Below are 13387 nucleotides of genomic sequence, written 5' to 3' on the forward strand. Positions count from 1 at the left end.
TTGTAGCAAAGCCTTGACGACGCCTACAGAAAACACGCTTCGTAATACAGCTCGATTTTGTGATCGCTTCTACACACGTTTCTTTTTTTTTGTTTCAAACATACACATTTTCAGTTTTTGGTTTGGGAAACAACTAAAAACAACAACTTTCATTTAAACGTGACCAGAATAGCTGTTGTGTAAAATCAACATACATTCATAAAAAAGAAACATGCAAGGTTTGTGGTGCAACAAAACCTTTTTGTCTAGTTTTATTTCAGCTCGACGGAAACATACAAAAAGGAATAGAGTCATGTAAATAGAGTAATCCCTAAAAAAACTACGCCAACTCTTTTTTAATATATTTATTAATTTATGTGCAAAAGAAGCCCATTCATTTCTGACGTTAAAAACAATTAACGATGCTTAACTCTATGCTACCGGACAGGTGGTGTTCTCACAAGCTAACACGAGGCTGGGGGGGGGGGGGGGGGGGGGGCACAGTGGATGAGTCACCAGCTGGGATCTGACTACTTCCTGGCTGTCAGCTCTGCTCCATGAAATATGGGAAGAAGGATGAATGAAGGAAAAAAACTAAACTGCAAACCCTCTGGCCAGCATCCCGACCTGAGCGCCGAGCTAGAGCGGGAGGCTCACCTGACCACGCCCTTCAGGACAGATTTAGAGCTGTGGCTCTGGGTCGGGAACGGTTCCTTTACGTTCCAGCGTGGCTCCGCCGGAAAGAGAGGAACCCAGTTTTTGCACCTTATGCAGGTGCCGGGCAGAAATATTTGAAGTCACCTGGATGAAGTGGTCACCTGACTCCATCGCCCAGCTCTCCTTCCTGCTAATCCCGACAGTCCAAATCTCAAACCGGATTAAAAGGTGTGTCCCCCCCCCCCACCGTTGGTCGAATACCAGACAACGAAGCGGGACAAGCAACGAGCAGGAAGAGAGGTGAGTTGTGCTTAGGGTGCTGACAGGGTGTCGCAGCTAGTGTCGCTAATGCTAACTTCCCTTCTGTGACTAAGCAGTTAGCAGTTAGCCGTGTATAGATATTGCACATGTCACATGTTAACCGGATTGTCAGCAGCCATTGATCGGCGTTTGAGCTTTAGGCTAAAAGCAAATGTGTGAACGAGCGATAAAACACAGAAAACTACAACTCATACCTAAAGAAAAACAAGATGATAATCTAAAATGTGAATTAAAAAGTTCATTCCACCTCCTGGCTTGCAAATCTTCTGCAAAGACGACGCAATAGCGACACGGTGAATTACAGTAGAACCTCGGTTCTCCAACGACTCGGTTCGCGACCAAAATAAGGGAGTTTAAAACACCTCGGAATTCAAACACATTTTCGGAGTTGGAACACGCGACCGAAGGCGGAGCCTACCCGAGTAGGTTCAGTTTGAGTCGACCTGCCGACCCCCCCAGCCTAAACGGGATGTAAATTGTGTTAAATTAACTTTTATATTTCGTACTATTCACACTTTAAATACACAGTTGCGTATTAATAGAACTGTCGGCATTCATCCGGTGCGGAGGAACGGATTCATCTAGTTTACATTATTTCTCATGGCAAATATAGTTCTGGTTTTCGAACAGTATTACGGAACGAATTCTGTCGGAGAACCGAGGTTCCGCTGTAGCTACGAAGCTAACTGCTATGACATCACTGGATGAGCATCAAGTTAAGTTTTGACAGTTTTGAGCATCTAAATCAAATTTCTTGCAGATGCAAACCGATAAAGCCGAAGGTCGGCGTCGTTTCAAAGTAAGAGCAGATTAAAGTAGAAACACTCGGGTCTCAGGTGGACTCTAATGTCCTCTGGCTTTAAGTGTTACTGACTGATATGAAGGGGAGGGGGGGGGGGCACGTTGTGTACTTTGACTGAAGGGGTTCTGCTACCCGGGTCTAGATCAGTGCCCCGCCTCTCTACCCCCTCCCTAGCAGCCGAAGGTCTCCTGCGAGGCGTAGACCATGTAGAGGAAGCCGTCCTCGTCCCGCTCCTGCTCGTAGATCTCGGAGATGGGCGTCGACACGGAGACCATGCTGTGCTGGTTGACCAGCAGGAAGAAGGCCTGGGTGGGGTTGAGCTGCAGGCGGCGCCTGGGAGGGTGGGGGGGGGGGTATAAACGCAATGAATCACAACAGCCTGCGGTAGCCGTCTCTGTTCTCAGGTCAGGTCATGACCCCAGTGACCCCCGTCCAGCTCTAACGTGGTCATTGATTGGCTGACCTGATGATCTTGACCAGTTCGCTCATGTTGACGTGGTCGGGCACCAGGAACTTGGTCTTGTCCAAAACGGGCAGCTGCTTCTCTCCCTTATATCTCTCAATGATGACCTGCAGACACACAACAACAAGACACTTAACGCTGACGTCCTCCATCAAGCCCCACCCCCTCCAGGTTGTGATTGGCCCCCCCTGTTGTTGAATCCGAGCGGTCAAATAGAACCCAAACCTTGCTTTTCTTGTTCTTCTCTTATTATCTGACCTCCACGTGAACAAACGGAGTCGACACGGATCGAGCGTCGGGCTCTACTACGAATGATCCTTTGACCTCTCGTTCACAGAACCCTCTACTTTTAATAACTCTGCCTCAGTCCCAAAACGAGCGCGCACGTCAATTCACAACCAGGAGGCTCGGCGGCGCATTAAAGAGCGATGGCGTGTGGCAGATTTGAACAGCAGCTTACGGGGATCTTGTTGGGGTGCTGATCTCGGATCTGCTGGACCTCCTTGCACCGGTCAGCTGTGGACGACAAACACACAATTAAAACTTTAACCTAGACTCGTATGAACCTGGAACACTCTCACCAACACAACTAAAAATAATATTGATAGTGAAGAATATATTAATATTCTGAAGAAAAGCATCCTTCCTTTCATTTGGGATAATTTTAATGATGATCACATACGACCAGAAAGGTAATGTTCCCTGGACGTTTTTTCTGTGACGAACCCAGAAAGGGTTATTTGGTTATTCTTTATTTTATTAATAGTGTTATTATTATTATTTTTCTGTGAAGAACGGGTTACTTAGTGGCTGTCTGGAAAACAATAAATGTTTAGGCACCCCTGCCATCGTCACACTTTTCCTGTACAAACTGACCCTCCATCAGAGAAGGAACACGTTTGGGGACCCCTGCTTTATTACCACCTCTCAGAGCACTCACCTTTGAACTGGGGACATCAGCTCAGTGTATTCCAGGGGGTTCCAATAAAGTTTTAGACTGCAGTACGTGTTAAAAGTCATTTGTTCAGAATGGGATGAAAAGAAAACCACACGCTATAAATGTGTTGCTCTGAGCTCATCAAACAGTTCTGGTTGATTAGGTTATTGCAAACAGCTGCCGTGTTTGAGCCAAAACCTCTAACATACAACAAAATTAATAAAATGACTTCCAATAATATTAGTAAAATAGATGAAAGACGTAATAATTGTGTAAATATCATTATGTTGCACGATCAAGCCTGTGGCACCTGTTTTCCTGTTATGTAATAGCCACGCCCTGTTCGTCACAGGGGCGTGGTTTGGTGTCAGATTACAACATAAATCAGATCAAATAGTGCGCTGTAATAATGTGTCAACGCATGTTGTTTTCCTGAACTGTTTACAGCTAGCATAAACGAGCTAGCTTATCCAAATGTCCAGCAGCTGCCCTTGCCGGATGAAAGGTTAGCCAGGCTAAAGTTAACGTCACCGTGACCCAGTTAGCCTTTTAACGTTAGCAACCCGAGAGGCAACCAAACCGAATGGCTGTAAATTAAACATTTACAGCCATTTAAATGTGTTTATTTTTCTACACCTGAGGCCGAGACGCTCCTGGTGCACGGTGCCGACGACACGAGTCGTAAATCGCCTTTAAAAAGCTGCGGAACCATCGATAAGGCTACAATAACAACGCAAAAATAAGTCCATAACATGAACTAGCATTAGTCAACACAACAGACTGGGTAAGCTAGGTGGCTAGCAGGCCAGCTAGCTCCTAGCTCCTAGCTGCTCAGCTCGGTGGGTTCTTACCAAATGTCCTCCTTTGTTTGAAGGGTCTGTCAGACGGCATCTCTGTTTTTTGTTATTACACAGTTACAACTCACGAATACTTCGATCAAATGTGTATAGCGCAGTTCGGTTACAGAGGAACCGGACGGTGTCGCTCGGCGTCTCTTCGGACTCAATATGAAGTCAAAACTGCTCCGGACAAACAAAGCAAGTAGGGACTGGATGACGTCATCGTCTGGATTTAAAGGGGCCGTTCCACATTTTCAGGGCCTCTAATTACGCTTTAATAGCTTTTCTCAACGTTAATAATCACAATATAGTCGTGTTATTATCTACTACATTCATAAATGACTATAGAGGCGTACGTATGTCATATAGAACAGTTTGGTGCTGTTGTTTCGTGCTGCTAAGGTAATATGATGCAACGTTTATAACGATAGTGACACAACAAACATGCGCTTCCATTGAGTAAAGCAATTCCTCATACCACACAATATAAGACTTATATAAGATTTAAAATGTCAAAAGACAGCTGCTGACTCTGGTTCTGGTCTCTCTGCTTTGGCTTCCTCTCTGCTTCAGGATTGATTTTAAGATGTCGGTCTGATCCTAAAGTACTTACTTCCGTTCATCCATGTCAGCATGCCGGCTGCAGCACTGGGGTCATCCAATGGGTTGCTTTTAGATGGCCCCAAATCTAAGCTCACAACGAAAGGCGACCGAACTTTGGTGGCTGCACCTACAGCTTACTTTCGAATATTCGATCTGCCCAGACTCTTGCGATGTTACTGAAGACTCGTGTTGAGTCGATTATCGCTGCTATGTGGACTGTTATTGAATTTTGTGCTTACTGGACACTTTTTGTTCTCTCGTTATACTGTGTTGTTTTTACGTACTGTGTGCTTTAACATTTTGTTTTATTTTATAGCTGTATTGCATTATTTTAGGGCTTTATAGATTGTACAGCACTGCAAACCTTTGGGTGTTTCAAATGTGTGATTTAATTAAATGTTTCCCTTGACCAGTCACTGCAGAGGACTTTAGATTTGGTCCACTCTGTGTCTTTATATACAGTATAGTACTTAATTTTAGACGCGTTGACCTGGACAGACTTCCGCTCAGAGGTACAGCGTTGCTCACAGAGAAATAAATAATAAATTGTGCTTTTTTTTTAATTATTCATTACAAATAACCATTGAAAACTTAACATGTGTACTTACACTTTATTTTTCTGCTCTTGAGTTAAATACTTTTTAATTTGCCAATAAAATAAATAATCCCAAGAAAAACAAGTTCAAACACAATGCTATCCCTCTTTTGGATAGTGTACTTGATCATGTAGGCGCTGATCCAGTTTTCCTACGTCTGCCAGAGGTATTTTAGCAGAAGTGAACTTCAGACTGTTTTAAAATACCTCTGAAATAAAGACAACAGAGAGCGGACCCAGTCGAATTCTAAAACATGGATAAATAATTTTCCCACACAGCTATTGACAGTTAATCAATAAACATTGGAATCCTGCTTTTACTTCCTGCTATAAGGAATGGATAAAACAGTTTTTGAAGCAAAACAAAGGAAATGGATGAATGAGGGGGGGCGAGGCTGGCAGCAGGTCCTCCTTCAGTCTGAGGGGTTCTGAATGATGATCAATAAATAGTCCTTATCTGTGTAGAAATGGGGAAAACTGGTTAAACCCTACGTAAAATTAGATTGACACTCAGTAAACAGATTATTTGGTCTTGATCACTGTCTCACAATGTTAATGAAGGGTAAACTTGTTTTTAATGCTACAGATTTACCACACTTATTTCATAAATCCTTACAACTGAAAATGCTTTATTTTCCTCACCTGGTGCGATCATGATCTCATTCTTCTTGGAGCGCACACGCAGGAAAGTGAGGTCGTTCTGGGGGTCGATGTCTCGTACGGTACTCCTGGCCTTCATCACCAGTTGGTGGATGAGTCCAGCATACTGTACTGTGCTGGCATTGTCCAGCGTGGTCTTGATGGGGATTCCTGATGGAGGACAGGGAAAAACATAAATTGTGATCAGAGGGTGCAAAACGCTGAGGGAACAGAATGTTTAACCGCTTTAGTGGTGCCACGATACGACAATCACTGTCCAGGATGTAGAGACATTCAGAGGTACCACTACTGTGTTGCTGAAGCATGTTTGGGAAGTCGGTGTCGGATTTTCTCAATACGGGGGGAAAAAAAAGAAATTAGTTAGGCGCATGTTTAGGATTTGATAGATGTCTTACCCTCTGAATTGACAATGATGACCCCCTGCACTCCCTTCTGGCTCTGGATCCTCTTCAACGTTTCCTCTACTTCAGCCTAAAAGGAAAGCCAAATAAATAATACATAAATAAATAAGAGTCTTCAAACCAGAGTGATCTCACGTGATCCATCTTCAGCAAAGAACATCAGCTGCCTTCAGCACAAAATAAAATACTGTGACGAGAGAAATCTAAACAGACAACGCCCGATTAGCAAAAGCTCGCTAGCATGTTAGCAATGTAACGTAATTGAAACCTATTTTGAACTAATATATTAACAACAGTTGCAACGTTGATATATTAGATAAATGCACATTGGGCCTTCAACACGTCGTACCATTTTAATTATGTGGTGAAACCTTTTCGAGGAATACGCCTCCGCGCACAACAAGCTAACAGGAAAGCGTAGTTGCTAGGAGAAAACAAATTCCGTACTCTTCCGGGTCAGGTAGGACCATTTCCGGTTTTATTCGGGGGGCGATTTACAAAACAAACGAACTCGTGCGTATAAAGTATGAGATACAAATAATAAAGACTTTAAAATATGTGCAAATTATTATTATTATTAATCATTATTTGGTTCTATACATTACAAGTTCTTAACGTTTGTTTCCGTGTTTATGAAGACTGAGTGGTTTTCCTCGTGCACACTCGTTCTCCAGGATCACGCAGTTAGTTTGACGTGCTGCGGTTAAAACAGAACCGGCTTTGCCCGGTTCCTTCCATGATATTGTTGTTATCAGAAGTCATTGGACTCATGTGATGATTATTTTATTCTTAGAACAGCACAAGATGGTCACCACACCAGTTTCAAAAAGATCACTGTCTTGAAAAATTAATCAGTCTCGCACTGTCACTTTGATTTGTGTTTATGGTCAGTTCTAAAAACGGAATAGTATTGACTATTCAGTCATAATTAAGTTATCTTAGTCCGCCCATGTTCATTACGTCACTCCACGCAACACAAAACAATCCGCTAAATATGTTCGAAATGTTTGAAAGCTTGCTTCTTTGAAGAATTTCAGATCGAGCGAATTACGTGAACGTAAACACTTCGGGCGTGGCCGGAGACGGGGTCAAGCCACAGGAATCAGACAAGACGACACAGGAAGGGTTAAAAAGGTTGTCTTCAAAATAGAACGTAGTTTGTCCGGTGGAGCTCTCTGCCGCTTCAACTCTTATTCTGGAAATCTTAAACGGAAGTAGTGCGTGACTATCTTGCCACTGACTTAGAGATTTGTTGCTGTTCTTTCCCCTCCCACTTTCATAAGCTCATTGACTGAAAAAAAAAATTCAAAGCAGCGGAGTTATGGACGAGAAGGACGAAGACCTCGGTGAGCCTGGTTCCGACCCAAACGCTGTGAAACATGTTTTGATACCGAACTTTTGATTTCCGTCTGCTTGTTGTGTTCCGTAACGGAAGTTGTCAAACGGACTTGAATGAGTTGTAAACACGGGTCAGTTCTGTTCCTTTGGATTTAGCTGCTAATAAATGTCGTTCTTTTTATCTTTTTAATCGTTCTCGTTCTCAGGCTGAAATGAGGAACACCTGTGCAGGTGACGTCATCATTAAATCGATGGATCGATCGGCCTGCGGGTTGATATTTGTAGCTCAGAGGAAGAGAAGAGTTCTGCAGGATTATTTAGGAGCCTTTCCCTTTCTTTCCTCCACCTCTTGGTATCCGTGAGGCGGAGCTATTGTTTAAAGTTCATTTGAACACTCACTTTATTTTTATCAGATGGACGCTCGATTTAAACTGTAATACAAGCAGTGGGGGGTGAGGGGTGAGGGGGGGGGGGCGTCGGCCAAAACACGCTAAATGAACGGAGCCTCGGAAGCGTCTGGATCAAGACTATTGTGTTCATTTCTATAATCTTGTGTTGTTGGATTATTTTTGGGTGATTCTACCGGGGGGGGGGGGGGCTGCGTTACTATTCAAATACTGCCGAGTTCCCAGGGTGTACCTCAGGAATCAGAGATGGTGAGGTCACGCTGTCATGGGGGGGGGGGGGGGGGTACCTCCGGCTTGAATAAACTCGAGTCTGAATTTTTGTGAGACAAATGTAAATTTAGTACCTTTTTTTCAGAATAAAAATATCCCAGTAAAGTTTTATAGGGTTAAAAAAAAATTTTTTTTTTTTTTTTTACCTTATCTCAGGTGAATTTGATCCGAACATTCCGGAGGAGGGACCTACGGCGCCCCCTCCTGGCTGGCTGGATGACGTACATGGATACCAGGGTCACAAAGGAGGAGGTGCGTCTCTGTGTTCTCGGACATTGTTCACAACATTTCCTCACCCTCACCCGTCTGTTTGCGTTGGCGTGCCCAGAGGGTGATGCCCCCCTGTACCCGCCTCCCCCCGCCTACAACCCCCAGCCTGAGCTCAACAGGAACACTTTGGTCCCCAACGTCAGGTAGCGCCCCACCTGGTTCCTGAAATACATCACTGATGGTTCTGTCATCATGCCTCTTAGACACGTGCCCCCATCCGTGTCCCCCCCCCAGGGTTCCTACAGTTTCTGAGGACGTGGCCCGGGAAGCCCTGCTGAAGTTTGTGGAGTCAAAATGGAGGTACAGCTCCAAACCTGCCAGGAACCTCACCTTCAAGGAGCTCCGACCCATCACCGTGTACCGGGTAGGATCTCCTCATCACCTGTGAGCAATGTCTGAATTATGGATCCAAAATGTTCTCATCCAGACGGTGCCGTTTGATTGTCCTCCCTCTGCAGTACCGACTGGAGACCTTCTCTGAGACCAGAACCAGCGGCTGGCAGTTTGAGCCCTACAACGGTAAAACTTTAATCCCTTCTAGACGATTAGAAAACCTCCTCCTTCATGCTTTCATGGATCAGAACCAATGTTTGTGTCGAAGCGAAGGAAACGGCCTGCAAATGGAAGGAGACTAACTTAGATCTAGTCCGTCTCTGATGAGACCCGGTCCGTCTCTGAGAAGACCCGACTTGTCTGGACCTGGACCGGTGGGAGGCGGGTCGGTCCTTCAGTGTTCGTTTTTCCTCAAACAGGACAGGTGGTGGACGGTCCTCAGTTCGGCGTGAGCCCGCCTCCGTGGGACGTTCCCGTGTCGCTGCCCCAGAGATTCAGCGACAGGGTGGAGAAGGTCCGCGTGCCGCACTCCTCCATCGTCAAGGTGCGGCCGGTCATTGGTTACACATGCCGGGCTGTTATTGGCTTAGAATGGGGCGTGGTCTGATCACCTATGTTTAAGCTATCGCAACGTTTGTGGACTTTGGGAGTTGTGTGTTATTTCAAGTTTGTGTCTCAGGTGTGTCACATGTGCAGCGGCTGTGGGAGAGTTCGCTGTTCTGGTTGCCATGGCAGAGGCCAGGTGTGTTTACTGTGTTTGTTTCTTTGTCACCTCCACCTCCACTCAGTGACACAGTTAACCTTTCCCGACCGGCCGGCGCCTCAGCTAACGGAGTCTGATGTTGTCGTGGCAACGCTAAAAGACGGCTCCCCCTCTTTGACGGCTGGCGCGTAACTCGATCCCTTGTCTCGTCTGCAGAAGCGTTGTCCGTTTTGCCACGGCCACGGCCGTTCGGGGAACAAACGCTGCACCTCCTGTCACGGCCGCGGCCGGAAGAGGTGGGCGACCCGTCTGTCTGCTTCCTGTCCCGTCTGTCTGACCTTCCCTCTCCGTCCCACAGAAGCGTTGTTTAACCTGCCACGGCAAAGGGTTCCGGAGGCAGACTGGGAATCACAAGCGGTCCGGGAAAACCCGTTGCTCTTCCTGTCACGGGAGAGGCCGGAAGAGGTGAGAGGAGACGCTGCCTCCACAGGAGGAGGCAGAGGAGGAGGCAGAGGAGGAGGAGGAGGAGGAGGAGGAGGAGGAGGAGGTGGTGAGATGAGAGGGAGGGGAGAACACGACGGCGATGGAAGCGAGGTCGCACCTTTTAGCCGTTTACACCCGTGTCCGCCTCCAACGGGACAGGTGTGCTGTAATCATCTGCTTTATTTTCTGTTTTTATTCAAGGTAAATTATCATAAATAACCCCGCCCTCGCCCCCCTGGCTCCTCCCACCTCTCTCCGTTTCGCTCCATCAGCTGTTTTGTGGTTTCTCTATGAAGTTTTGTTCGTGAGTCTGTTTCTTCTTGTCGTTGGACCTCGTCCAGTCTCTGACCGGCGTCCTCGTCCTCTGTCCTCTGTCCTCCAGGTGTATTTCCTGCAGCGGCCAGGGCTTGAAGACCTGCTCCGTTTGCCACGGCAGCCAGAACCTTCTGCATTTCATCCAGCTGACGGTGACCTGGTACGACCCAGATCCTTCCCGGATCCTCATCGCTCCAGACTCTGCACTCATGTCTGCCTTTCTGCTCCAGGAAGAACAACGTCTCCGACTTCATCCCGGACCGGCAACCCGACTTCCCCGACAAGAAGTTTGAAAAGGTGACGGGAGATCCGTTCTTCGTCGACGAGAGCGTGCTGGTAAAAACCAACACCTTCATCTTTTAACTCCTTGTTGGGTCGGATCCCGCTGATGCTGCGGGATTATTATTATTAATGATATTTATCATGTTGGAAAAAATATTGAAGACTGAAAAATGAGAAAAAAAATCTCAGCATCAGGATGTTAAAGCAGAATAAAAGCACACCTGTCCTTTTGGCTGACTGGCTAGCGCTGGTTAGCTCTGGTTAGCACTGGTTAGCGCTCGTTAGCTCTGGTTAGCGCTGTGAGTTAGCTCCTGCACTCTTAAATCCTTGCTCATCTAGTAAAGACCCAGACGTTGGATAAACTCGATGCGACTGAGAAACCTGTTGGCATGCTTCCGTCCCCCCCGCTGCCCCCGCCCCCCCCCCCCCCCCCCCCCCAGGTGTATCCCATCCAGGGATTCCCCGATCAGGAGATCTGTGACGTCTCCACAAAAATGATTCACGAACACCTGGAGCGCTTCAGTTCCACCAGCCGCATCCTGCAGCAGGTAAATCGGGAGCTGGACCTGTAGAAACAGGCGTTCAGCGATTGGGCGGCTGGCTCCGCCCCCTTGTCCCGCCTTTGCTTCGCTCTGATACGACGTCTCTCCTCCGCAGCGTCAGACCATCGAGCTGGTTCCGCTGACCCAGGCCTACTACACCTACAGCGGAAAAGACTTCGGCTTCTATGTTTATGGGATGGAAAACAAAGTGTTTACCTCCAAATATCCGTCAGCCTGCTCCATCCTGTAAACAGCAACAGACAGGATGCGCCGGCGTCTTTGACTCTAGCTAGATTTGAGCCATTGAGGCGGCTGCTGGCAGGTAAACATCACCTGCAGCGATGCAGGTAGAGGAGACTGTATGTTGATTTATCAAGGTTATTCAAGGTTATTGTGACGAATTTGATCAATAATCACAGATCATCTGCGTTAAAGGACGACTGTTTCTTTTGTCAAAATGAAATATCGGAGGTTTGAAATGCAACGTTGATTTCAAAGTGAATAATTCTATTGATTGATTATCATATACTGTATTGATATATTGATATATTGCTCCGCTGACTCCGTGTTCTGCATGTTTACCACATGTAGAGGTGAACAACATGTAGCTGGTGACGGTTTCCGCTTCAGTGATTGGGCCACACATTGAGGTCCCGCCCACCTGACGTGTCATCTTGCTACATCAAAGAGAAAACAAACAAAAGAACGTTTTAAAAAATGAACCTGAACTCCAAGCAGCCTCCAGGGGGCGACCACGATCACTGGATCAATTTATAGGATCGATCACGTCCATATTCTCATCAGTGCAGTGCAGAGTGCACTAACAAGTACTACTGAGTACTCGCACGTGCCACTGAGTACTAACAAGTATCACTGAATACTAACAAGTACCTTTTGAGTACTATCAAGTTGCTTTGAGTACTAACAAGTACCATTGAGTACTATCATGTACCTCTGTGTTATCATTAAGCTCTACCTCCATCCTTTCATCAAAAATAATGAAAGAGGGTTATAGATAATGAATGAGGGTGTTATAACATGTAATAATATAAGTCAAATATTGAACCCAAATATTTTGATATTTTCATACCAGAACCTGTAGTTGCTGTCAAGGAGTATTTTAATGTTGTCTACTCACATTTATATTACATATATTACATTATATTCTTTTCAATCAGTCCCACATGTTCCGAGGTCAAGGTTCAGGCGATTGATCGATTATCTGAAAGGCCCGATGAGGAACCGATGACGTCACTCTGTGTTGTGTTTAAAGACCGAACGAAGCTTCAACATTATCACAAATGTTTGTACTCGATTCTCATAAAGCTGCAAACGAGTCAGTTTGCTGCTGATGTTTGATGTACGGAGTCGTGAGACAGGTTATCGATGACTGATTGGACACTAGATCTGATGGAAATACCCCAATATATTCAAACCTTTATTTTGGTGTTTGAATTATTCTGAGCTCAGGTTTCTAATATTAATAGTCCATCCATGTTTTCAGCTTTTCTATATCTTTGAGATTTTATTTAGAGGACATTTATAGACATGTATGTCCTTTTTAAAGATGAGAGATATCAACATGCCACTTATTTTATATACATAATAAAAAAAAGATGAATGAATTCTGTCAATGTGGCTCAAAGTTCTTTCATGTCCATGCACTGGTAACATGTATGCTAACTGCTAGCTAGCTAGTCTCCTAGTGTTAGCCGTGTGCTGCTGTTGTGTCTGGTGGGACATCAGAGTCTCCTCTGCCCATCCATACAACAGAAACGGGTTTGATCGATCCAAAGCAGAAGAAAAGTGTGATAAAAAAAGAAAGAAAGAAACTTTAATAGTGAATCAACCTAAAGCTCATTAGACATTTTCGAATATATATTTTTTCATTTATTTTAAATAGAAAAATGTATTTTACATAGAAAAATCAAACATAATAAATATAATCCTCATTATTTAATGTCTCAGTATTTAATCATATCGATCATAACATCTGACGCGTCACTCCCATTCTCCGCTCCTCCCGCCAGGGGGCGCCATGCTTCAGACAATCTTCACCTGCAGGATGACTGCAGGTGCGTTTAAAGACGTTATGCACTGTTGGAAATTATGATTAATCCACTTCGATCCTCGATGATTTTCCCTGAAAGTATATATATATAAGTATATATAAGATATCGACTTGCA

At 45.2% G+C, this 13387-nt stretch overlaps 3 protein-coding genes across 3 annotated transcripts in view; 1 reads left to right on the plus strand and 2 right to left on the minus strand.

Moving 5' to 3' along the window:
- The window catches only part of map1lc3a (microtubule-associated protein 1 light chain 3 alpha), a 4204-nt gene extending 52 nt beyond the window's left edge, over positions 1 to 4152 (minus strand). Inside the window, exons 1-4 of the mRNA XM_068742044.1 lie at positions 4011 to 4152; positions 2683 to 2738; positions 2223 to 2329; positions 1 to 2092 (exon numbers count right to left, since the gene is read on the minus strand). The exon at positions 1 to 2092 is cut by the window's left edge and continues 52 nt beyond it. Coding sequence (XP_068598145.1) covers positions 1930 to 2092; positions 2223 to 2329; positions 2683 to 2738; positions 4011 to 4050 — 366 coding nt within the window. The 5' untranslated portion in view covers positions 4051 to 4152 and the 3' untranslated portion in view covers positions 1 to 1929. The remainder of the gene's footprint in view (positions 2093 to 2222; positions 2330 to 2682; positions 2739 to 4010) is intronic.
- A 1040-nt stretch (positions 4153 to 5192) lies between these two features.
- dynlrb1 (dynein, light chain, roadblock-type 1) lies at positions 5193 to 6704 on the minus strand. Its single transcript, XM_068742470.1, has 4 exons — positions 6607 to 6704; positions 6252 to 6327; positions 5839 to 6006; positions 5193 to 5653 (listed from the first exon to the last, which is right to left on the minus strand). The coding sequence occupies exons 1-4, from the start codon at positions 6607 to 6609 to the stop codon at positions 5610 to 5612; spliced, it is 291 nt and encodes a 96-aa protein (XP_068598571.1). The 5' UTR covers positions 6610 to 6704; the 3' UTR covers positions 5193 to 5609.
- An 874-nt stretch (positions 6705 to 7578) lies between these two features.
- On the plus strand, positions 7579 to 11450 carry ssuh2.1 (ssu-2 homolog, tandem duplicate 1). The gene is made up of 12 exons (XM_068742906.1): positions 7579 to 7603; positions 8429 to 8524; positions 8601 to 8685; positions 8777 to 8906; positions 9001 to 9061; positions 9295 to 9419; positions 9555 to 9617; positions 9795 to 9874; positions 10444 to 10536; positions 10607 to 10712; positions 11099 to 11206; positions 11316 to 11450. The coding sequence occupies exons 1-12, from the start codon at positions 7579 to 7581 to the stop codon at positions 11448 to 11450; spliced, it is 1107 nt and encodes a 368-aa protein (XP_068599007.1).
- Positions 11451 to 13387: the final 1937 nt, after the last annotated feature.

The sequence above is a fragment of the Brachionichthys hirsutus genome, chromosome 8, assembly GCF_040956055.1.
Source record: "Brachionichthys hirsutus isolate HB-005 chromosome 8, CSIRO-AGI_Bhir_v1, whole genome shotgun sequence".
Classification (NCBI taxonomy): Eukaryota; Metazoa; Chordata; class Actinopteri; order Lophiiformes; family Brachionichthyidae; genus Brachionichthys; species Brachionichthys hirsutus.

Excerpts from the sequence above, each read along its gene's own strand:
- dynlrb1 (XM_068742470.1), bottom strand. Across the intron at positions 6,007-6,251 it reads CATCATTGTCAATTCAGAGG|GAATCCCCATCAAGACCACG; the intron begins GTAAGACATCTA and ends GTCCTCCATCAG. Across the intron at positions 5,654-5,838 it reads TGAGATCATGATCGCACCAG|ATAAGGACTATTTATTGATC; the intron begins GTGAGGAAAATA and ends ATTTCTACACAG.
- ssuh2.1 (XM_068742906.1), top strand. The coding sequence starts at position 7,579 with ATGGACGAGAAGGACGAAGACCTCG. Across the intron at positions 7,604-8,428 it reads CGAGAAGGACGAAGACCTCG|GTGAATTTGATCCGAACATT; the intron begins GTGAGCCTGGTT and ends ACCTTATCTCAG. Across the intron at positions 9,618-9,794 it reads GTTGCCATGGCAGAGGCCAG|AAGCGTTGTCCGTTTTGCCA; the intron begins GTGTGTTTACTG and ends TCTCGTCTGCAG.